The sequence below is a fragment of the Rattus rattus genome, chromosome 16 (genome assembly GCF_011064425.1).
Source record: "Rattus rattus isolate New Zealand chromosome 16, Rrattus_CSIRO_v1, whole genome shotgun sequence".
NCBI lineage: Eukaryota > Metazoa > Chordata > Mammalia > Rodentia > Muridae > Rattus > Rattus rattus.
In genome coordinates, this window is record NC_046169.1 from 31952688 (window position 1) to 31977394 (window position 24707).

Below are 24707 nucleotides of genomic sequence, written 5' to 3' on the forward strand. Positions count from 1 at the left end.
TCCCTGGGCGCGTGCGTGGTCACTATGTGGGGGTCTCTTTGTGAATCAGCCACAATAGTACATATCAGTTATATGTCAACTGAGACTCTGTGGGGCTGGCACAGGGGGAGGGGTCGGTCCCTTATTGCCATGGCGAGGAATGTGGCAGTAGGCAGGCCCGGTGCTGGAGAAATAGCTGAGAGCTTTGCATTTTAGTCTGCGTGCAGCAGACAGAGAGTAAGACTGGGCCTGGTGTCTGGGCATTGGTGGAACACCTTTAATCCCAGAACTTGGGAGGCAGGGGCAGTCAGGTCTCTGAGTTCAAGGGTAGACTAGACTACATTGTAAGTTTCAGTATGACACAGAGAGACCCAGTCTCAAAATGATAGATGGATGGATGGGTGGGTGGGTGGTTGGGTGGATGGATGGATGACTACATAGTATGTTTCAACACGACATAGAGAGACCCAGTCTTGAAACAATAGATAGAGAGATAGATGGATGATGGATGGATGGGTAGATGGATGGATGGATGGATGGATGGATAGATGGACAGACAGACGGATGAATGGACAAAGATGATTGAGCCTAGCATAGGCTTTAGAAAGAAACCTCAAAGCCCACCCCTATTGACACACCTCCTCAACAAAGCCACACCCCCAATCCTTCCCAAATGTTTCCACTACCTGGGAACCAAGCATTCAACCATCTGAGCCTACATGAGTCATTGCTATTCAGACCACCACAGGCAGCTTGGCATGTACTGCTCTTACAGAGGACCTAAGTTAGTTTCCAGCACCCTCGGAGGATGGCCAACAACCACCAGTAACCCCAACTCCAGGGGTTCTGACACCTTTGGCCTCTGAAGCCACCTGTATATGTGCACATGTACACACACACACACACACACACACACACACACACACACACACACACACGGTTAAATTTTTTTTTTTTTAGTCTTTAAAATAAATTTAAAAAGAAAATGTTTTCTGTTTTCTGCAGCCATCAGTGAGTGACTCCAAGCGGCTCCTACAGACTGTCCCCCCAGCTTTCTGTGGAAGGGTGTCTTAGGCCCATGGAGCCTCCCCCACACTCTCCTACCCCTTTCTCTCTCTGTCTCCCTGCAGACCCTGTCCCGTCGGTTGAGGTGGCGCGGACTCTAGACGACAGACTGCAGCGTCCCAGCTTCGACCCCAGTGGGCAGCGCCTACGAGACGTGCACATCTCGTGGAAGAGGTGCCCAGAGCCACCCAGTGTCAGAGGTATCAATGATGCCACCACAGGATGTTGGGGACAAACCTGAGCACCCTTCGTGGTTGGGGGGCGGGGTCTGGGTTTTGCCGCCTCAGGTGACACTGGGTTACGGTAGCGGGCCACAGATGCTGCATTCTCAGGCCTGTTGCCTCATGCACACAACAACCAGTCAGAGCAGTGCTAACCACCGCCGTGACTGGAGTTCCGGGACTCGGGAGGCTGAGACCTTGAGCTGAGGACCAGCCTGAGCTACATAGACCCTGCCCCAAAAAAGTTTAGAAGAAAACAAAACTGTATAACCTGACAACATGGCCGCTCCGTGGTGTGGTTACGGGGAAGGTTTTATTGTAGATACAAAGGAGGGAGCTGTTAGGGGCAGGGAGAAGAGTCCAGAGCAGAGAAAGTAGATTGAACATGGCTGGCATGAGGCAGGAGCAGAGCAAGGGAGACCAAAGGGATGGGGGTCGCTGAGAGAGGGAGAGAGAGAGCGTGGGCAAAAGCAGGAGCCTAGCCAAAATGGCAGGGTAATACAGAACACAGTGGCTGGGAGCAGGGAAGCCTGTGAGCTGGGCGTGGGAATTGCTGTGGACACCGTGGGGACTGTGGAATGTGTCACAGGTACTTGTGCTAGTGCAGGAGACTGGAGGCCGGCGTGGGCCCCCGCTGTGCTAATACACGCCACAGGTAGTCATTTTCCCTTCTGCCAGTCCTTTTGGTAGATGGGAAGAAGCTCCACAAGTTCCCGAGGAATGCTGGCTTTTGTCTAATCCCCGGAATTTGGGGAAATGGGAGTCTCCTTTGGACCAGACACACACAAGCACACAGATACTGTCGTGGTGTCAGTTGAGAATGGCGTAGGTGGTAGACCTTACGTACACTTTAGCATAAAAACAGTAAAGAAGAAGGGGGTGGGCACGGATGGTTAAAAGGGGCCCTGGGTGTGCTGGCTAAGGCTGGAACTTGGAGAGCTTGGCTTTGTGTCCTAGTCAAGATCACTACGGCTGCGATGAAACCCCACAAAATGAGCCGGGGAGGAAAGGGTTAATGCGGCTTGCACATCCACAGCACTGTTCATCCTTGAAGGGAGTCAGGACAGGAACTCACACAGGGCAGGAACCTGGAGGCAGGAGCTGATGCAGAGGCCATGGAGGGGTGCTGCTCACTGGCTTGCTCCCCATGGCTTGCTCAGCCTGCTTTCTTGTAGAACCCAGGATCGTCAGCCCAGGGATGGCCCCACCTGCCATCATCAATCGCTAATTAAGAAAATGTCCTGCAGGCTTGCCCTGCAGCCTTACATTATAGAGGCATTTTCTTAACCAAAGCTCCCTCCTCTCCGAGGACTCTAGCCTGCGTCCCGTTGACATACAAACCAGCCAGCACACTTTGTGAGCGTGCCAGCCTGTAGGCCAGTGGGTCCTCACCTCCCCCACCCCCACCCCACTCTCTGTAACGATAAACTGAGGAGCTGATCCCAGGCATCCAGGCAGGCCTCTGCCTGCAGCTGTCCTGGTGATGAGTGTGGTCCTCCTGTCTTCCGCAGAGCAGAACGAGGGGACGTGTCCCACCGGGCACACGCCAGCCAACGGTAACCACCTGCCAGGTCCCGAGGACACCCTCGTGACAGACACCTTGCTGCAGAAGGATGAGGCCGAGAGACAGAAGTGAGGAGGGAGGCAGGGCAGGCTGCCCAGTCACGGGCAGGAGGGAGATGGGAAAGGGTGAGGGACTCTGAGGCTGGCCCTACAACTCTAAGCTCATTCTTTAAGCCTCAGTTGACCTGTCTGGGGAATGGGTACATGCATCAGCCTTATCCAGAAGAAATATACAGCAGGATTTTTTTTTTTTTTGATTGTTGATTTAGGTTTGTTTGGTTTTTTTTTTCTTTCATATATACATATATATCATATATATATTTATTAAGACACCTATGTGGGGTCACAAAGTCATGGAGCTCTTGTCAGTTGTGGCAGTAACAGAACAAAACCCAGGCATGGCTCCAGCTCTCTAGGGACACCACTGCCTTCCTTACCCTGGTCTTAAGATTGTCTGAGGATTACCACAAGCCCACTGGCCTCATCGAGGGCCTTCCCCTTGACGTGACCTGAGTGGACAGTAGACATCAGTATCAGTCTCACCCAGAGAGAGTCTGCAGGGCCTAAGCTCCCGCTTAGTGGGGCTGGCGGAAGGAACGGAAATAAAGACAAGGCACGTCAGTGTAATGGTGAAGGAGAATCCAGCAGGAGTGCGGAGAACAGACGGGTGGTCTTTCTAGTGCACCAGGGGGGACGTGGAGAGGGGGTGGGTAAAGTCCTCAGTCAGTGAGACTCCAGGAGATGGGAAGAGGGGTGGCAAAGGCCCTGAGGTAGGAGCCAGCCTGGGGCATCTAGGAGGTGAGAGCCGTGAGGGGATGGAAGTAATGTCTGAGGTCAAGGGTTCATTTCCTGTTAGGAAGGAGGCGGTTGGCAGCCAGTTCTGTATACGTTACCTTCCTCCAGCCCCACAAGGGCCCCTCTCTCTGGTCTGCCACAGCCAGGTCCCACCTTGGGGAGGCCTCAGTGGGCTGGCTGAGCATCCTGCCACACAGAGGGGGCAGAATGACCCTTGGAATGTGAATAAAACCAGGGAGGAACTGACATGCCAGGCCCCACGTCACCCACTGTGGCAGAACCCATTAGGAGCTCCGCTTTACAGACAAGGAAACTGAGGCCCAGACACCAAGGACGTAGCAGCGGAGAAGGTTGTGGGGAGCGAATGCACCAGATTCACATAGAACGGGGGTGCACAGAGTGGGCGAAGCCTGGCTCAGGGCGGAACCAGGTAGGTCCCAGCCAGCAGCCTGAGCTGCCCTGTGTCTCTGCAGGGGCCTCCAAGAAGTCCACGTCACCTTGGCAGCCAGGCTGGGGGAGGCAGAGGAGAAAATCAAGGTGTTACATTCAGGTATGACCGTGGCTTGGGTGGCAGCCCTCAACGGGGCTGAAGCATCATGGGGATCGGGGGTATGTCCAGAGAAACAATGAACTTGGGGACATAGATTTGGTGTGGCCGAAGACAGGGGGAAGCAAGAAACAGGGTCAGAAGCTGAGATGGACCCACATGGGGCCAATCTTTGACAGCCTGCACTAAGCCATGGCGCCCGTGACCTAGAGATAGCGACTAGGGCAACTGTTAGAGCCAGATTGTCAGGAAGGTGGCTGCTGCCCTGGGCAGCCACCTGAGTAGCCTACTTTCCAAAGTTCTCAATGCAACCGGAAGCTGTGGGGCTAGCCTGAGCTACCTAGTGTGTTCTACACCAGCCTTAGCCATATTGTGAAACTGTCCCTAAAAACCAAGCCAAGAAAACAGTAAGACTGGGATTTTTCGAGAAATCTTAGCGACGGGTCACAGACCTTTGTCAGCATGGCTGACCTCGGGGTACAGAGTGGACAAGCCCTACAGCCTCACCCAGCTACTGCTCTCTGCACTCCCTGGGCTCTAAGAGTCCCCTGCCCCAGTCAGGAGGGTCCCCCACCTTGCCAGTTCTTCAATCCCGCTCCCGCTGAGTCTGACTCCCTGATGGGGGAGGGGGGCAGAAAGGTAAAGGGGGGAGGTGGGACCACCCAGCTGCCCCTCCTCACCCGGCCTCCACCCCTCCCAGCGCTAAAGGCCACACAGACGGAGCTGCTGGAGCTGAGGAGGAAATACGATGAGGAGGCTGCATCCAAGTAAGTGAGCTGGGGACACCTCCTCCCTCGGTCTGCCCCACACGGGCCTCCTCCTTCTGACTCTCTAAGCAACTCCATTCCTCATCCCCAGGCATGCACCTGACCCATAGTCCCATTCTACTCACACACCAGAGTCACAACACCCTTGGACCCACCTGAGTGAGGCCACTGAACAACCTCACCCCTGACCCTGACCCCTGACCCCTAACCCCTGACCCCTGACCTCTGGTTCTACCGTGTGCCCTAGACATTCCTCAGCTTCCCAGTACAACCAGTAGAGGCTAAGTGACAGCATCTAAATGACTCAGAGTGCAATCACGTCTTCGGGTCACCACTCACTTCATAAACACTTATTGAGCACCGACAGTTTACCTGGTACTGGGCTGAGACCCTAGAGGAAACATGAACCCTTGATCCTGTCTTTTTTTTTTTTTTTCCCCCGGAGCTGGGGACCAAACCCAGGGCCTTGCGCTTACCAGCCAAGCACTCTACCACTGAGCTAAATCCCCAACCCCCTTGATCCTGTCCTTAAAGGAGACACAGGCAGCAACAGGCTGTGATGAATCCACTCACAGACACTAATGAGCACTTACTGTGTGCTCACAGGCACCAATGAGCACTTACTGTATGCGGGCACTGTGCTGAGCATGAAATTGATTTCTCCAAGGGAAGAGCCGGAGGCAGGGAGGGAAGGCAGGGGTGGCCCAGGCAGGCAGCCTCAGATGACACACTAGGGCACCTTGGGCAGTTTGTGCCAGCAGAGGCCTCAGGCATACACAAAACAAGGATGTGACCAGTCATGTCCCACAGGTCCCAGGGTCCCAGCAAGCCAGGCAGACCTGTCCAAAACCCCAGTGTCACAGTCCGGGGGGTGGGGGGGTGGTACAGTAGACAAGTGACCCCCTTAGGGAGGAGTTACAGCAGGAGCATTAAAGGAACTGGTTCTTAGAGGGAAGGGCACTCGCTCGCTAGAGGTAAGGTGAGGGAAAGCCCAGGTTGCAGCTCCCCGGAGACTGGGCCGTGGGATGCCTTCGAGAAGAGCAGGTAGTAGGCACTGGCAACACTCAGAAGGCAGAGGCAGGCAGATCTCTGCGTTCAAGGCCAGCCTGGTCTACAGAGCGAGTTCCAGGGTAGCCAGGGCTACCCAGAGAATCCCTATCTCACAAAAAGAGATGTGTGTCGGGGAGGAGGGTGGTTGAGGCCCAGTCCCCAGTTCCCAGCAGTCAGGATTTTTTCCACCCAGTGTTTTCTCCTGGGGAGTGTGGAGGGCAGCATCATGGCCCTGCCCTGTGGGCAGAGATACGTGTGGAAACTACCAGCCTGTCTCAGGGCCCCTTTCCTCTTGTCTCAGGGCCGATGAGGTCGGCTTGATCATGACGAACCTGGAGAAGGCCAACCAGGTGAGCAGTAAGCAGGAGTCTCCTGGCGGGGGGGGGGGAAGGGGGGGGGAGCAGGGGAGAGGGGGGGGGGGGGCACCCAACCCAGGGCTGGGTTGGGGGTATTTGGACCCAAGCTCTCTGGCCTTGCCAAGCTCCCTGCAGTACCACAGCTCAGGAGCAGCACAGGAAGGGCCTATGACACCCTTATTACTGAGTATCTAACTGTCCGCCTGTGGGTATGGAGGTATCCCCAAGGCCCTGAGGCCAGTCTCTATGGCTGCTGAGCCTCTGCTCTGGCCCCCATGGGATCAGTGACCACCCAGGAGAGGCAGGGCCAGGGTGGTGGTGAAAGAGACTTTCCTGGCTTCTGCCCCTGTGGTTGGTTGGAATTTTGTGTTTGTTTCGAGGCAGGGTCTGCTGTATCTCAGGCTGGTCTTGAACTCCCAGTGTAACCTAGGATGATCTTGAACTCCTGATCCTCCTGTCTCCACCTCCCAAGTGCTGGGATTACAGGCCTGTGCCACCACGTCCGGTTTAGGCTTTATATAAACTGTGTTACTGATTGGAACGCGGGGTCTCCTTCATGCTGAGCAAATGCTACCAACTGAGCCATACCTCCAGCCAGCTCCTGTGTGTCTTAGTGATCATTAAATGACCCCTATAGCCGACACTGTGGGTTCTTCTTTCTTCCCCCCTTCTCCACCCTTTTCCCCTTTAACCCCTAAGACTAAAGAGGAGAGAAAAGAGGCCAGAGAGGAAGGGGCCGATGTTATCGTTAGACTGCTTCCTGCTGACTAGGGGTGTAGAGTTCCTTGAGATAAGTCTGACCTTCACCATCAGGATATCGGATTTGTTCTTCTTGTTTCTTCTTTGCACATGACGACTTAACAAACTGTGACCAACAGCAAACAACCAACAACCCACCCTACTTCTTGGGGCCGTAGCATGATCTATCCTCTGAAGAGTCCCCAGAATTCCAAATGTCATACAGTCACAGGCATTATCCAATGTTGGCAAAATCACACCCCTGCTAGAGGATGAGGCATATCACGGTCAGCTGCTGTGTGGTCAGTCTGAAGCAGCCCATATTCCCGCACCTGGGATTAAAATGAAACATATTCTTATAATACCTCTGTATTTTTAAAAGAAACCAAAACACCAAAGTTGTCACTACAGACCCCCCATTTATATCAGTTGCTTAGCATTTTTAGTGGTTTTGGTTTTTTGAAAAAGGGCTAGCCTGGGACTTGAAATGTAGACCAGGCTAGCCTGGAACTCAACAGAGCTCTGCCTGCCCCTGCCTTCCTCTGGGACTAAAAGCACCACCAGCCCTATCTTATACTTTTAAAAAAGTAATTCATGGGGAGGGGGAAAAGTAATTCACTCACATAGTTCAAAATTCAGAAAAGGTGAGTGAAGACAGATCCAAGGCAGTGCCTCTTGTCCCAGCAACCTGTCTGACCAGTTTCTGGGCTCTCCTTCCAGAGATGTTCACCCATTTACAAGTCAACCAGCAGACCCACACGAGCCTCACCAGCCTCACAGGCTCTACCTGCCTCTCTGGTGTGTCTCTCCTGTACCCACCAGCACACATTCACCTAGTGTGGGACAGCAGCTTCCGCTTCAGACACTAGCCAACAGATATTTTAGCTCTGTGAGAACCACATTTTGTATGCCCAACAGGCAACTTCGCAACTGCAGCGGGAAAACCTGTGCGCTGTGGTCCACGAGTGTGCACTCCTGCGTGCCAATAAAGCTTTATTTGTAAGGACAGAGAGTGGGTTATAGATTGCTGGATCTGCTCTAGCCAGACCACCTTAGATGATTATTTTATAGTTAATCCTACCTTTCCCCAGTCCCAACCAACACCTTCGCAGTTAACCTCAGGGAGACACCATCTCACACAGGCAGGAGCAGATGATGGGTGGGTCCGATTCTCCAAAGAGGGATCATTGGCCAAGGATTCTGTGCCTCCAGGACATGCAAATGGAACCAAACCAATCCTACCTTTGCAGGGTCCGGTCTAGCTGGCTGATGATGTGGCCAGTACCGTGTGACCAAATGTTTCGCTCTTTGCCAATGACATGGGCTTGAGAAAAGAGATCATAGCCAGGTGTGGTACAGATTTATGGTAGAGACAGGAGGACCAGGAAATGAAAGTTATCCTCAGCTACACATCGAGTTCAAAGTCAGCCCATCTATAGAAGACCCTGGAATAAACGACCAAGTAAATACGTGGATAGAGTTAAGTCCTACCACACCTTGTAAAAGGGAGACTGAGCCCTTAGAAAGCCAAGGGACTCACCCAGAGGCTGCGACAGCCAGTGAACTGAGACCACCTCTGCAGATGCCCCTAGAGCTCAGTCCAGAGCCTGAGAACAAACACAGGCCTCAGTATTGGACAGAACCGCCTAGGGACGGGTGCAGACAGCCCCCTTCCTACCCTTCCCTCCCTGGCAGAAGGCGTGTTCTCACTTTTTGGGTCCCAGGTACCCCAGCATCACCTAGAGCCATCTATGACGGCCTCTGTTTAGAAATATGATCTCACCAGAAAAGGTGAGGGGAAGGCAGCTCTTCCTTTGTGCCCACCCTGGGGTTCAGTGACAGGGTTTCCCAGGTCCTGACCTGCCTGCATTCAGGACTGTGGGAACCTAGACCCTTGGAGGTCCAGGGTGGAACAGGTGTAGGGGGTCCTTGTGCTCCCTCTCTCTCACCTGCTCCCCTCTTCTCTTCCCCAGCGAGCAGAGGCTGCCCAGCGGGAGGTGGAAAGCCTGCGGGAGCAGCTGGCATCGGTCAACAGCTCCATTCGCCTGGCTTGCTGCTCCCCGCAGGGACCCGGTGGGGTAAGGATGCACCTGAGAATTGGGGGAGGCAGAGGGAGAGATTGGGGAAGCCCATGTCTCTGCACACAGGAAAAGGCACTGGGAGGGCCGTTGAGAATGTGAGCGGGGACACACACAGGGGTCTATGTACACAGAAAGCATTGTTAAGGTCAGCGTAGTGAAGAATTACAGTGACCGGCTCTATCAACAGGGTACCGCCGTGTGCGCGCTGCTTTAAGTGTGCAAGCTTCCACTGACTATTGTTTAACGAAAAGCCTTCCTTCCGATGCCTTCCTCACCTTGCCTGGGAATGCTGGAGTTGTTCCCCAGGCCAAGAAGGTTCCACCCCATTACAGGGGGCACTAGGATTGGGACAACAGGGCATTGTGAGTGGTGGCCACCAGAAGGTGCTGCTGAGCACTGGGCTCTCACTGCTTGGTGGTCGCTTGGGACCTTTCAGCCCTGACCAGGGACTGTGAGATGGCTTAGGGCTTGTATTTCAGCCTGTAAGCCCTAAAACTTACAAGCGACCCCTGTGGGACCTGCTCCTTCCGCCAGCCCATCCCGGCTACCAAACCTGAGGCGATGACGTCACAACTCCTATAGGTGTGCACACGCTGACCGTGCCTCACTAGCTTACAAGGTTACAGAGAGAACTGCTTGGCTCTAGAAGGAACTGGGGAAGAGCCAATGTTTTTGGCTGTTACCATGAGCAGAGTCAAGCTCTGCTCTTCAGAGTTCATGGCCTCTTGCGCCCACGAGTATGCGTGTCTGGTGTGGTGTGTATCAGCGACTGTGGGTCTTCTATGGCCAAAAAGTTCAGTGTGTGTGTGTGTGTGTGTGTGTGTGTGTGTGTGTGTGTGTGTGTTTGCATAAGAATCCAGGAAGGTAAATGTGATTGTGTCCCAAGAGTCTCTGGTGATTTACCAGGTGACTGTCTCACAGAAGTGTCCGGAGAGACTGGGAACTTTGGCCACCTGGGGAGGAGTCACCAGTGTTCCTTAATTAACCCCCGAGGAACCTGCAAATGGCTAAGCAGCCACACTGGAATCCCAGCCCGTTTGGGAGGCAGTTTTCCTGAGCACAACAGTGGCACTTGATGCTAATTAATTTAATGTATTAATGGCATCCGCTTCCTGTTTTAATTGGCATTTATCTCCAAGGAAGAAGGCTGGATTAGTGGTGGTGGGGTTGTTTTTGTGTGTAAAGAGTTTGTTTTTTTTTTCCTAAGTACTTCTTAGATCGTGTAATGGAGCCCGAGAGATGCCTCACCCAGGTCCCACAGAGAACAGCCTGTCCCCTGTCCTAGATGGAATGAAGACTCCGGGGCAGTTTCAAAGACCCCAGATGGGGGACAGGCATGGAGCAGATCAGGAGATGCCACAGTCACACCGCCTGTGGATGCGATGTGTCTGCTGTGGCCCTGAGGGTCAATGATTTTCTGGATGGGTCATTTCCCTTGGCGAGAGACCCATACTGACCCAGGACCCCAAACCTATTTTGGAATTGTCTTTGCTACAGTTCCTTCCCAGCCAGCTTCTTTCTGATTTTACTTTTGTATGCGTGTGCATGTACATGTACACCTATGGCTACATCCATGTATCCGAGTGTTCCTGTGTATACTGAAGCCAGGGGACAACCTTGGATGCTGTTCCCCCAAGGTTATCCACCTCATTTTCTGAGACGGGATTTCTCACTGACCTAGACCACATGGATTAGCCTAGGCTAACCAGGGAGCTCCAGGCATCCAATTGCTTCTGCTTCCCCAGGGGCTGGGGTTATACATGAGGGCCACCACACCCAGCTTTTGGACACAATTCCAGAGATGAAATTTAGCGTCCTACTTTACCAACAGACACTTTTTTTTCTAGGTTCTGTGTTTTTGTTTGTTTGTTTGTTTAGGGGGGTTGTTTTGTTTTGTTTGTTTGTCTGTTTGTTTGAGGCAGGCTCTCACTGTGTAACTCAGTCTGACCTGGAACTTGTGGTCATCCCCCTGCCTTTGACTCCAGAGTGCAGAGGTTTTACTATGACACCCAGCCACGGTTGTACTTTTGACAGCCAAAGTCCTGACTGGAGTGTGGCTTACGTGAGCAGAACCGTGCAGGCCGCTCGACAGTGTCAGATCACCAGACAGAAGTTCCCTTCTGCCTGAGGTCCAGGGATGGCATGCTGGGATTCTGCCCCTCAGAGCCACTCACAGCCTTCTTTGTCCCCAGGAGAAGGTGAGCTTCGCCCTGTGCTCAGGGCCCCGGCTGGAGGCAGCGCTGGCCTCCAAGGACAGGGAGATCCTCAGGCTGCTGAAGGACGCCCAGCAGCTGCGGCACTCTCTGCAGGAGCTGGAGGAGGTCTCAGCCAACCAAATCGCCGACCTGGAGCGGCAGCTAGCGGCCAAGTCTGAGGCCATAGAGGCAGGTCCCGGGGTGTCAGGGGTGGTGGTAGTAGGCTGAGAGCAAGGGACCAGCTTCATTAGACCCTTTTGTCTTCCAGAAACTCCAAGAAAAGCTGGAGGCCCAGGCTGACTATGAAGAGATTAAAACAGAGCTGAGGTAACCATGCTGACCGGAACTGTTCAGAAAGCTCCTTACCTCCTCTCCCAGCTGCCCACTCTGGGGTCCACATCTCCTCCAGTTGGTATCCGGATCGTCAAAACTGGTCCGGTCAGAGCCAGGCATGGTGACACATGCCCGCCAGTGGCACATTCAGGAGGCCGAGGCAGGAGACCTGTCAGCCCAGCCTGGACCTCAGCAAAACAAACTGGTTGTCCTGGTTTCATTTCTGTCGCTGTGCTAAAGCGCCAAGAAGGCCATCTTGTAGCTTTCGGGTTCCAGTCTGTCATCCAAGGAAGCCAAGGCTGGAGCCTGGAGCAGGAGCTGATGCAGAGGCCGTGGAGGGCTGCTGCTTACTGGCTTGCTCCCCATGGCTGGCTCAGCCTGCTTGCTTAGAGCACCCAGGAGCACCTTGGTTGTAGACGGGCTGGGCCTTCACATAGCAATCACTAAATCAAGGAAATGCCTCAGAGTTGCCTACAGGCCAGTCTCATGGAGGCATCTTCTCAGTGAGGGCCCCGTCTTCCCAAAAGACTCTAGCCCGTGTCAGGTTGATAGAGAAAAGAACCAGAACACTGGTTCCACAAAGAGGTGGAAATAGTTACCTTGTCACCATGCAGAAGCTGGGGACTCCCACGGCAGCCAGATCAGAGCAAGCAGTGGGCATGCGGGGCTCACCAGAACACGTGACTTCAGGCCTGCAGTTGGCACAGTTTTTCAGTTGACAGTTGTCCCTTGGTGTCACCAGGGTGAGATGCCTAAGCCCCGGGCCTGATATGACCACAGCAGTGTCCCCCATGGTACCCAGGCTCAGCTTCGTGTGACCTTATCGTCTCTTCTCCCATGTGCACAGTGACTGCACATCTCCCGCTTCCTGTGAGGCTACCTTAGTACTTAGTGTGCAGCCCAGGGCAAATCCAGTTTGCATTTTGGAACTTTCTGGAAAAATATGTATTTGACAGTTTCTCCCTATGTCCACCTAAAACCCCAAGGCAGGGTGGCTCAATGGCAGAGGACATGTATGGTATGCAAAAGGCCCCGGGTTCCTTCCTGAGAACCACAGAGGAGGGGAGAGAAAGGGGTGAGGGAAAGCGAGGAGAAAGGCAGAAAGGGGGTTGGGGATTTAGCTCAGCGGTAGAGCACTTGCCTAGCAAGCGCAAGGCCCTGGGTTCGATTCCCAGCTCCGGAAAAAAAAAAAAAAAGAGAGAAAGGCAGAAAGAAGAGACAAAAGGAAGAACAGATTGGTGGGCCCAGACATTTGTAATTCCCAGCACTTGGGAAGTAGAGGCAGGAGGATCAGGAATCCAAGGCTAGCCTCCACTACATAATGAGTCTGAGGCTAGCCTGGGCTACATGAGACCATATGTAAAATGAAATATAGAAAAGAAAAAAAGAAAGGCAAGCATGGCTTAGTGTGGTGGGTGTGGTACAAGCCTTTAATCCCAACACTGGGGAAGCAAAGGCATGTAGATCTCTGTGAGTTCAAGGCCAGCCTGGTCTACAGAGTTCCAGGATAGCCTGGGCTACACAGAGAGACCCTGTCTTGGGGAGCGGGGGAAGTGGGTGGGTGAGAGGGATGTGGAGGGAGGGGAGGCAAGTACGCTATAAGCCCACAGGTCACCTGGGAAGAGTCCAAAGCAGTGAAGGCATAGGCAGCACCCCACTCGGGCTCTCCTCCTGCTGGGGCTGCTGACCTCAGGCCCCTCTGCTTTCTCTGGCAGCATCCTGAGAGCCATGAAGCTGGCCTCCAGTACGTGCAGCCTCCCACAGGTACATATCCCTGCCGCTATCCCTGTCCCCAAAGCCAACCACCCCCAAGTCTGCACCAACCGTACCTTCTCAGCCTTGCTTCCCCTCCCCTCAGGCGCTGGGCAAGCCTGACGACCCACTGCTCATGGCCAAGGATGCCTTCTTCCCCACACAGAAGCTCCTGCTGGAAAAGCCCGCGCTGCTGGCCAGCCCTGGTAGGAGACGAGAAACACCCCGAGGGTCAGTTGGGCCAAGAGGTGGGCAAGGGTGCCCCAGGACTTTTCAATGCCCCAGGCTCACTGCCATCCACGAGGCCAGGGGTGTGGGCTGAGCACCTACTGGGTGATGCTTGAGCACCTACTGGGTGATGCTTCCCATATCTGGGGTCACAGGCAGACCCGAGGCTCCCAGTGGCTTCCCTGGACCCTGACTCCAGCTGGATCCTGGAACTTTAAGAAGTCAGGGATCGGGGTTGGGGATTTAGCTCAGGGGGAGAGCGCTTGCCTAGCAAACGCAAGGCCCTGGGTTCGGGCCCCAGCTCCAAAAAAAAGAAAAAAAAAAAAAAAAAAAAAAAAAAAAAAAAAAGAAGTCAGGGATCAGGAGCGGGAGGTGTCTGTACCCTATCCTACAGCCAACTCCAGGGCATGGCCCACAGCTTCAAATTTCCCTTCTGCCCACAAGTGGCTCAGTGGCCTCGTAGCCTGGTGACCATCCCCAAGGTGGCAGTTTCATTTGTCTCTTAAATGGAAAGTGTTAGGTGGCCCGAGTGACTAGGCACGGGGTGACCGTGAGTCCGTCCCTGCTTGCTAGGGTAATGTTCCCAATTGTGGCAGATGGGTCCCACAAACTAGCATTTGAAGGGGGTCGAGGAGGTGGGGTTTGATATTGGGGGGCGGGGGGCAACAGCAAGCATGGGTATTTATGGCCTCTGAGGTCTATAGCCCTCCCCTCATCCTGTCCCCCCATTACCCGTATTCCCTGTCCCTGCTTTCTTTTTCCCTCCCCACCCTCTCTCTCTAACCATCTCTCTCGCCTCTGCACATCCCTCCCCTCCATTACCATTGGCACCTCTGCACCTCTGTCTGTCTGTCTGTGTCTGTCTGTGCATCCCCCCTGGTGTTCTAGAGGAGGACCCCTCGGAGGATGACTCTATCAAGGGCTCACTGGGCATGGAGCCCTCCTACCCTCCTCAGCTTCCGCCTCCGCCAGGCCCTGAAGACCCGCTGTCCCCAAGCCCTGCGCAGCCCCTGCTGGGCCCCAGCCTGGGTCCTGATGGACCAAGGACTTTCTCGCTGTCCCCCTTCCCCAGCCTGGCACCGGGGGAGAGGCTGGCTGGGGACCCACTGCTGTCCAAGCATATGATGGCCCCAGTTGCCTTCAAAGGGGAAACGGGCAACCTGCTGGCATTCCCGCCGGCCTTCTATGGCGGTGCCAAGCCTCCAACGGCTCCTGCCGCCCCAGTGCCCGGCCCTGAGCCCACCGGGGCCCCGGAGCCTGTGGACGGGGCTGGGCCAGAGGAGGAGCAGCTGGACACGGCCGAGATCGCCTTCCAGGTGAAAGAGCAGCTTCTGAAACACAACATCGGCCAGCGGGTGTTTGGCCACTATGTGCTGGGACTGTCGCAGGGCTCGGTGAGTGAGATCCTGGCACGGCCCAAGCCGTGGCGCAAGCTCACGGTGAAGGGCAAGGAGCCCTTCATCAAGATGAAGCAGTTCCTGTCAGATGAGCAGAACGTGCTGGCCCTGCGCACCATCCAGGTGAGGCAGCGAGGTGAGCTATGGAGCAGCCCCAGGGCCGTCTGAGCGGGGGGTGACCCTCAGGGTGGGCAGGCTGCCACCCTGTGTGCCTTGGTCTCCCAGTCTCGAGGGAAAGACTCGGGGGCCTTGCTCCCTCCCACACTGGGCCACCCCTCCCTCGCTCTGCAGCCCTTTCTGAGCAGCTGAGCCTCAGCTCTGGGCCAGTTCCTCAGTTTCCCCCTCTGTCACCCCTGGGGAGGGGCTAAAAGGACCCGGAGCTCTGAACACTGCACCCTGAATGGCCGGACTGCTTAAGAAGTTAAGAAGGGGGGGAGGTGGGGTTGGGGATTTAGCTCAGTGGTAGAGCGCTTGCCTAACAAGCGCAAGGCCCTGGGTTCGGTCCCCAGCTCCGAAAAAAAAAAAAAAAAAAAAAAGAAAGAAGGGGGGGAGGTGTTTAGGGGGATGTTGAAAGGGAATAACAATCGAAAGGTAAATAAGAAATACCCAAGTTAAAAGATAAAAAAAAAAAAGGGCTGGGGATTTAGCTCAGTGGTAGGCCGCTTGCCTAGGAAGCAAGGCCCTGTTGGTCCCCAGCCAAAAAAAAAAAAAAAAAAAAAAAAAAAAGAAGCGTCAGCTCTTAACCATTACCATCCTGGCCCATTACTGTTAAGCCAGGGTCTCCTTGCTGTTAACGTAGCTCAGCGCTAACCACTGACCTAGCACGCACAGGGCCCCAGTTCCAGTCCCAGCCCCAAAGCTGGAGTCACTACACCACCTGCCATTACACACACACACACACACACACACACACACACAGTGTGGTCCATATCCTCCTGCCCACCTCCAGAGCCTGACCACCCCCCACCTGCAGGCCCCACAGCCGCCACCTTCGTGCCTCCCCCAGGCAGCATCACCCCGAGAATCCGAACTCCTGAGACCGGCTCGGACGACGCCATCAAGAGTATCCTGGAGCAGGCCAAGAAGGAGATTGAGTCTCAGAAAGGGGGTAAGTATGGCCCCAGCCAGTGACCTCTGACCCTTGCCTGCACCACCTCTGTTACCCCAGAATGTTCCAAGACCAGGTATAACCTCCAGGACCCTAGAAGGGCCTGCCTGGAGCACAGAGGTATGCCACTGTATCTCTGGTAGCTCACTACCGCCCCCACGACGAAATCTCAGCTGATCAGCAAGACCCTGCCACACCTCTCCCAGGACTCTTCCGGTTTGGCCCACTACTGGACCCTGAGACTATCCCCGTGCCCAGGAAATCTCCCACTCACTTTCTTACATGCTTCTCCTCTGCCAGGAAGCCTCCCACCCTGGTATGGGTGGTATGCTTCCCGCTGTGACCTAGCAGGGCTGGCCATAAATCCTGGCTCAGAGGCTGATTCGCTGTGTGGCCTTGTACTGGTGACTTAGCCTCTCTGTGCTTCCCTCTTCTCATCTCTAAGAAGGGAATGACATTAGCTCTCCTTCCTGCAGACTGTGGGAGGATCACGTGAGGTCAGCTCACCAGCCAGGGGCAGGTACACACAAGATTATGTGGACAGAGCATTAGAGTCAAAACTGGCTTCTTTCTTCTGTTCCTGCACTCAATGACTCTGGCGGTATGGCTGTCCCTGCCACTGGCTTGGGGGCTTCTGTGGCCGGCCCCAGGTTGCACACTGAGATCCTGCACTGTATCCTGGGACGCTGGGCCCAGTCCTCCCACCCCACTGTGCGGTCTCTGCTGCCCCCTGGTGGAGGGTTGATGCAGGTGTTCCAGTCACAAAGTCCTAGGAGGAAAATGTGTGAATGACTGACCTTCTGTGGAGGCCCCTCTGTCCCTGGGAGAGGCCACAGAAGAGGGGACATACCCAGCAGGAGTTGACACTTCCCTACCAGCTAATCCTCTGAACCATTCGTGATTTTTTTTAAAGATTTATTTATTTATGTATGTGTACACTGTCACTGTCTTCAGACACACCAGAAGAGGGTGTCAGATCCCATTTCAGACGGTTGTGGTTGCAGGGAATTGAACTCATGCTCTTAACCACTGAGCCATCTCTCCAACCCGATTTCTTTCTTTCTTTCTTTCTTTCTTTCTTTCTTTCTTTTTTTTCTTAAGACATAGTCTCTCTGTGTAGCCCTGGCTGTCCTGGAATTTTTCTCTGTAGACCAGGCTGGCCTTGAACTCACAGAGATCTGCCTGACTCTTACGGGGACACCTTAGCCTCTCAATTGGGATTAAAGGTGTGCACCACCACCACCACCACCACCACCACCACCACGGGCTCCTACTGAATGCTAGTAGGAGGGCTACAGATGTGGGTGAGGTCTTGAGTCCAATCACACAGACCGTGTGTGACCGTGGGTGCCTGACATTCACACTGCTTCCCTTCCAGGGCCAGAAACAGATGGGGGGAGCCTTAAAGTCAGCGGCAGGGCTAAAGGGAATGCTCACACTCAGTACTAAGCTGCAAGGGTGGCCACACACCCCATTCCCACCCCCCATATGCTCCAGACATCTGGGAAAGCCAAGCACAGGGGACCGACCAGCCATCCCGGAGGATGAGGGGTGCGTGGCTGCAGTGGTGGCAGCAGCAGCAGCAGCAACAACAGGCCTTTACTCCCAGCACTCAGGAGGCAGAGGCAGGGGGATCTCCAAGTTCGAGACCACCCTGGTCACAGCGGAAGTTCTAGAACAGCTGGGGCTACCCAGAGAAACCTGCCTCAAAGAAACATGAAATGAGGGTTGGGGACTTAGCTCAGTGGTAGAGCGCTTGCCTAGCAAGCGCAAGGCCCTGGGTTCAGTCCTCAGCTCTGAAAAAAAGAAAAAAGAAAACAAACAAAAAAAAAAAAAAAAAACAAGAAATGAGCTGGACTGGCTGGAAACAGCCTAAGTATCCGGCAGCAGGGGGTTGGGTAAGGAAGCAGGTGTGACCCCTGTGGCCCTAAACATGGAGTTTGCTCTACTTTGGTTGTCTTTTGTGATGTTGGTATTGAACCCAGTGTCTCCTGAGTTCTAGGCTCCACCCCACCTACCCACCCCCAGCTCCATTACCCAGTCCTTAATAAAAACAGCTCACGTGCTGTGCAGGCTGGCCTTGAACTCCTGCTTTAGCCTACTGAGTGGCTGAGATGGCAAGCAGGCCTATCCCCAGGCTCAGCTGGAAGAGGGGAATCTCAATTTGGGGTGAAATTGCACGACGTGAGATTAACAAATGTATCTGGAACACACAGGCCAGAGGAGGACATCGGGTGGCCCAAGTCGCCCCAAGACAGGGTTTTGTTTTTTTTTTACTGATCCTGGACCTGGGGTTGGCTTTAATAGTTTCTTTCTGTCACCATTCCCGCGCATTCCCAGCCCCTAAAGAGACAAGCCTGTCGGGTAAGCAGCCACTCCCCAGTCTGCTGCTGGACTTTGAAGCCATGTGACCGGCACTTCCTGGGTCGTTACCCTTGGCTCCCTTCCTGTTTTAAACGTTTTCCTCTGTTCCAGCGTGGACCCATGCTGGGTTACTTTCCGTGACTCGATACTGTATTGTTACTTTTAGTTTGCAAGAAATGTTATTCTAATGGCTGTGGGGTGGTCCCCACCGGGAAGGATCGTGGAGGAAGATCGTAGTGACCTGCCTGGCCCAGTAGTCAGAAAACACTTCCTAGAAGGTAGAGGCAGCCCCTAGTCACACCCTGATCAATTGCTGTCCTGAGACACGGCCTGGGTTTGTGACTCTCTCTCTGCTTACTTCTTACGTGTACTTTTTGTTTGCCCAGCCTCATTAACCACTGTTTTTTCTTTGGACATTTGGGTTTCCGCCATGGTTTTTGTTGTAGAATTCATGAAAGAGCATCTTTGAGTTACCTTGGAGAAAAGGAATGCTTTCTCCACATATACTAAGATTTTGCTATTGGCCTGATTTTTTAATGCTTGCCTAATATTGCACCAGACAGACAGACATACCATGACTTACCAGCCCTCCCGTTGTTGAGGGGCCCCCGTCCACCCTCTCAACCTTCCCACAGGTGAGTCCAAGAACTCCCCAGCCTCCGTGAGCATCCCCAACGGCACAGCTTCCTCCAGCACCTCGGAAGACGCCATCAAGAACATTCTGGAACAAGCCCGCCGCGAGATGCAAGCCCAGCAGCAGGCCCTGCTGGAGATGGAGTCCGGTCCCAGGGGCCGCTCAGTGCCTCCCTCTCCTCCGGAGCGGCCCTCGCCAGCCACTGTGAGCCAGAATGGGGCCCTGGCCTGCGTGAAGCAGGAAGACGGCGGCTGCAGCAGCAGCAGTAGCAGCAGTGCGCAGGCGCCGCTTGCTGTCCTGTCCCCCGCTGCATTTGTGCAGCGGATCATCCGCAAGGTGAAGTCAGAGATCGGCGACGCTGGCTACTTTGATCACCACTGGGCATCAGACCGTGGTCTGCTCAGCCGTCCCTATGCCTCCGTGTCGCCCTCCCTCTCCTCCTCCTCCAGCTACTCGGGACAGCCCAATGGGCGAGCCTGGCCCCGTGGGGACGAGGCAACCATCGCCCCTGAGGACGAAGCGGCTATGGGCGTGGGCGAGGACGAGGCCCCCAGGGTGGGAGAGCTCAAGGCAGAGGCCGGAGTCTCCGAGGTGGGCGGCGGGCGACTGCCCTACTACCCAGCGTATGTGCCCCGCACACTCAAGCCCACTGTGCCGCCCCTGACACCCGAGCAATACGAGCTATACATGTACCGGGAGGTCGACACTCTGGAGCTCACCCGCCAGGTCAAGGAGAAGCTAGCCAAGAACGGCATCTGCCAGCGCATCTTTGGGGAGAAGGTGTGGACTGCGGGGGATGGGGGAGGTTTGCAAGGGTAGGGAGGGGGCAGGGGGGAGGGGTGGCAGGAGCAAGGCCCACTGAGACCTCAGCCCTAAGACCTATAGACTGGAGGGTGACCCAGGTAGGAAGCTACTCGTTGGCAGCCCAGTCATAGTCTGTCATGCATCTAGTTATCCCTGAACCCTGAGTCAGTTAGCAGCCAGTCCCCTACCCTCTACAGCCTTTGTAGTTCCCATGATCCAGCCTGTGAAGGGTAAGGATTCAGTCCAGCCTATTCCTTAGTGTCCCCAGCCAGTACTGGAACTTTAGGTTTAAAGAAGAGAGGTTCGAGAAAGGGTCACGAAGCTAGAACTGGGAGAAGAGACTTAAGCAGGAGGTTCCGAGTAGCATCCTGGAGGGGACCACGGCATGCCCTTAAGGATCAGGTTCTGGGGACACAGGGCAGCGCAGAGAGCAGGTTCTAAAGGGCCTGGGAGGGGCCAGGAAGGCCACATATGGGATTTGCTGACCCACCTTCCACCTGCAGGTCCTGGGACTGTCTCAGGGCAGCGTGAGTGACATGCTGTCACGGCCAAAGCCATGGAGCAAGCTGACACAGAAGGGCCGGGAGCCTTTCATCCGCATGCAGTTGTGGCTCTCGGACCAGCTGGGCCAGGGCCAGGCCCCAAACCAGCAGCCCAGCGCCAGCCAGGGTGAGTGAGGGCACAGGCTCTCCCCAAGTCAGTAGGCTCCAGTGCCCGCCTCTGCCCTCTCTCCATCCCAAATGCCATTCACCTGTGTCACCTGGACAGCTGTCCCTGACCCATGCTCCCTTTTCGCTCCTCTGTCCCCCCTGGAAGGAGGTTTCCACCCAGCAGAGGTGCAGAAGGCCCGGGCCCAGGCAGTTAGAACAGGGAGGACAAACACAGCTAGCAGAGCCCTGTGCCCCAACATGATCAAACTCGCCAGCTCCCTAGAGACTCCATGCTGTTCTTCTATCTTAGCACAGGCCTGGGCCAGTTCTGTTCGGAGGTGACGCCATGCTCAGAGCAGAGCCTGAACTTTGCAGGGCTAGAAACGAGGCGCAGAGGGTTACCTGAAGTCACAGGGCCCATATGCAGGGATGCTGGGGTCCTGCGGGTAGCATTGATTTCAGAACATGTGGCTTCGGGCAGGATGGCCCACCTGCTCCAGAGACCACAAAGAAGCAATGATTGTAGCCAGGGGTTGGTAACCCAGTCAGTAAAATGGGGGAACCGGTAAAGAAGCCATACCTCAAGTCACAGAAATGAACCAGGACTTCTAGCAGGGTTACAAACCAGAACAGAGTATCGGGTGACAGAACTGCAGGTCCCACCTCTGCGACAGGATTAGAGCTCCCTTTCAATTTGTGGCTAAAAAAAAAGGACAGGCTATTGGTAGACTGACAGATGGCAGTGGACAGACAGAAGGCAGACTGTAGACAGACAGACGACAGGCAAGACAAACATCTGACAGAGACTGATAAGCAACAGAGGTGACAGGAGGCCAGACAGGTGGCAGTGAGACGGGCCAGACAGGTGGTGGACAGGTAAGCAGCACTCTGGGCGGGGGGAGGGCAGGGACAGAGGCAGAAGGATTGTGAGTTCAAAGCCATATATGGAGACTCATATCTCAAATTGAAAGTTTTGAAAGAAGTTGAACCATCACGCAGTAGAAAGTGCTTTCCTGGGGGAGGAGGGACCGACCCTGGGAGGTCCCTTCTTGGGTACACTGTGGTGGCTACAAGTGTGTGGTACCAGTCTGAGCTCTGACAAGCCATCCTGCCCAGGCACACCCAGGCTGTGACCGCTCCACTGTCTCTCTCCTGCAGCCAGCCCCACGGAGCCAACGTCCTCACCATCACCTCCCCCAAGCCCCACGGAGCCTGAAAAGACTTCCCAGGAGCCTCTGGGCCTGTCCCTAGAAAGCAGCAAGGAGAATCAGCAACCAGAGGGCCGGGCCAGCTCTTCCCTGGGTGGGAAGCCCCTCTCAAGCAGCCAGACTACGGGGGGCATCCAGGAGATGGTGGCCATGTCCCCAGAGCTGGACACATACTCCATCACCAAGAGAGTCAAGGAGGTCCTCACGGACAACAACCTAGGTACGTGGTGGGGGCCCCAAGCTCTGCCTGCAGCCTTAGCTCTTCCCAGCTTGGAGCACAGCGTCACTGGGACTTCCAATGGAAGTCCAGCAAGCCCTGAGGATGCAACACCACATGTTAGGCACATGACTCTGACCAGGGCCCCTGCCGAGGGACAAAGGGGAGGTAGCGCATCTGGGCTCTCAAAATGGCCCTGCAGGGGCCTTAAGAAGCCTCAATCACTTCAGCAATGATGTTTTCCCATGACCATGTGCTGCGCTCTTGGGGAGCCAGCGAGCAGTGTAGCATTTTCCTTCACTGTTTCATACATTCCTCCGAGTCACAGATGCATGCCAGCTCTGCCCCCAACCAGGGATGCATGCAAACCCGACAGCTGTCACTGTGACTTCTATTATGAGAGGAACTGTGTGATCTAAAAATACCACAGGAGCTGGGCACTGTACACATGCCATAATCCTAGCACTTAGAAGGCTGAGGCAGGAGGATTGCTGTAAGTTCAAAGCCTGCCTAGGCTATAGCGTGAGGTGAGACCTTTTCTCAAAAACAAATAAACAAAAACAAAACCCTAAAGTTAAAAGTCAGATAGGCTCGGCAAATGGTTGGAGTTTGAACCCCCTGCAAACTCCAAACTCCAAACCCGACTCCAAAAGCTGAAGTTTAGAGAGTAATCGACAGCCGAGGTTGACCTCTGGCCTCCTTGTGCCCTGGGTGTATCACACATCTCTGTAATCACAGCCCTTGAGAGCTTGGGGCAGAAGGATCACGAGTCTCAGTTATAAAGCGAGATTCTTAGAACACACAAGTCAAAAGCTCGAGAGGGGCAGCGGTGGCGAGAAAGTAGGGTAGCAAGCTTACCCAGGCTGCATGGGATGCATGGGTACCCTGGCAACCTCACCATCAAAGAGTCAGGAGCCTGCCCGGTGCCGTTGGGCAGGTGTCCCTCTGGTCTGATCTTGAGGGGATGATTACTGGCTCAGAGGTCAGACATGGAGACTGAATCTGTGAGGGTATCCTTGGGGGCGGGAGGGTGGGGTACAAGGAGTCTGCTGGTAGTTTCCTGGGGTGCTCCCCTGAGAAGGAAGAACTTGGCTAACGTAAGAACAGTTTCTGGGTTACTGTCCAGTGCTGGCCCTCCCCAGACTCTTGTGCAGACAGAGTCCTGGGCCTACCTCCCTGGCCTGCCCCTCTGACTCTCCTGAGAGTGGGTCTCTGCGCTGGGTCTGGGGTGACAGTTGCCCTCTGCCCTGTCCCCAGGGCAGCGGTTGTTTGGTGAGAGCATCCTGGGGCTAACACAGGGCTCCGTGTCAGACCTGCTGTCGAGGCCCAAGCCCTGGCACAAGCTGAGCTTGAAGGGCCGGGAGCCCTTTGTGCGCATGCGGCTGTGGCTGAGCGACCCCCACAACGTGGAAAAGCTGCGAGACGTGAAGAAGCTGGAGAAGAAAGGTGAGAGGCAGGCAGGGGTGGCTGGGTAACCAGGTTCCAGTCCCGCTCTGAAGACCCCAGGCTGACGGCAATCCAGATGCCCACGTCCCCCACCCAAACCACAAAGGGCCCTTGTGCCTTTCACACATCCAGAGCCGGCACACGGCCTTGCTGACCTCAGCTGCACACGGCCCCAGCTCCCTCTCAGGCCTCCCTCTCTCTTCAAGACGAACTGCTTGTTCCCCAGCTTCTGCAGTAGAGAGCAGGCCCACTGTGCAAGAGACCAGGATCCCAGTAGTTCCTTCAAGGGCTTGGCTCCCCAAAGGCTGGGTGTGGACTTACCTAGCATTCACAAAGCCCTGGGTTCATCCCCCAGCACTGCCTAAAACAAACAGGGTAACGCACGCCTGTGATCCCAGCACTACCAGGAATGGCAGGAAGAAGTTCAGCATCATCCGAGGCTCCATAATGAGTTCAAGGCCAGCGTGGGCTGTGTGAGACCCTGTGTCAAAGAAATCAAAACAAGATTTCCCTCCAACGACCTAAAGACTCCCGCTAGAGCCCGCTCCTTTTTTTTAAAGATTTATTTATTTTGTATGTGAGTACACTGTCACTGTCTTCAGACACACCAGAAGAGGGCATTAGATCCCATTACAGATGGCTGTGAAGGGTTGGGGATTTAGCTCAGCGGTAGAGCGCTTGCCTGGTTTAAAGGCCCTGGGTTGGTCCCCAGCTCCAAAAAAAAAAAAAAAAAAAAAAAAAAAAAAAACAGATGGCTGTGAGCCACCATGTGGTTGCTGGAATTGAACTCAGGACCTCTGGAAGAGCAGTCGGTGCTCTAACCACTGAGCCATCCCTCCAGCCCTAGACCCCATTCCTCAAAGGTCCCAGCTCCTCTGAGTAGCGCTCAGCTGGGGCTAAGCCTTCAACTCTGAAGAACCTTCTCGATCTAAACTACATCAGACCTTTGTTCATGTTCTGTTACTGTGAAGATGATACCATGCATCCTACAGTGAGTGGGTTCATTCAGATTATCCCCTCACACAGCACACTGTTCTGAAACTCAGTGGCCCCCCGGGCAGTCTTGGCAGCCACAGAGCACCCCAGTTTGAGTGCCCCCTGCCTGCAAGCACCTTTCATGGCTTCTATAGTGGCTGCGCTCAAGGAACCCCTGACCCCAGCAGGCCTCACAGGCAACAGGATTCAAGCAGGAGACAGACAGGCCAGCAT

General features: G+C 54.7%; 1 protein-coding gene across 1 annotated transcript in view; it reads left to right on the forward strand.

Annotated features, from left to right (window-relative positions):
- Nucleotides 1-24707, forward strand: part of Cux2 (cut like homeobox 2) — a 190329-nt gene that overhangs the window by 159410 nt on the left and 6212 nt on the right. Inside the window, exons 5-20 of the mRNA XM_032887241.1 lie at nucleotides 1110-1244; nucleotides 2777-2897; nucleotides 4097-4173; nucleotides 4871-4937; nucleotides 6289-6337; nucleotides 9055-9159; nucleotides 11355-11546; nucleotides 11626-11684; nucleotides 13406-13454; nucleotides 13549-13648; nucleotides 14559-15203; nucleotides 16074-16175; nucleotides 19175-19953; nucleotides 20481-20646; nucleotides 21786-22055; nucleotides 23310-23498. Of these exons, the coding sequence (XP_032743132.1) occupies nucleotides 1110-1244; nucleotides 2777-2897; nucleotides 4097-4173; nucleotides 4871-4937; nucleotides 6289-6337; nucleotides 9055-9159; nucleotides 11355-11546; nucleotides 11626-11684; nucleotides 13406-13454; nucleotides 13549-13648; nucleotides 14559-15203; nucleotides 16074-16175; nucleotides 19175-19953; nucleotides 20481-20646; nucleotides 21786-22055; nucleotides 23310-23498 (3105 nt within the window). The remainder of the gene's footprint in view (nucleotides 1-1109; nucleotides 1245-2776; nucleotides 2898-4096; nucleotides 4174-4870; nucleotides 4938-6288; nucleotides 6338-9054; nucleotides 9160-11354; nucleotides 11547-11625; nucleotides 11685-13405; nucleotides 13455-13548; nucleotides 13649-14558; nucleotides 15204-16073; nucleotides 16176-19174; nucleotides 19954-20480; nucleotides 20647-21785; nucleotides 22056-23309; nucleotides 23499-24707) is intronic.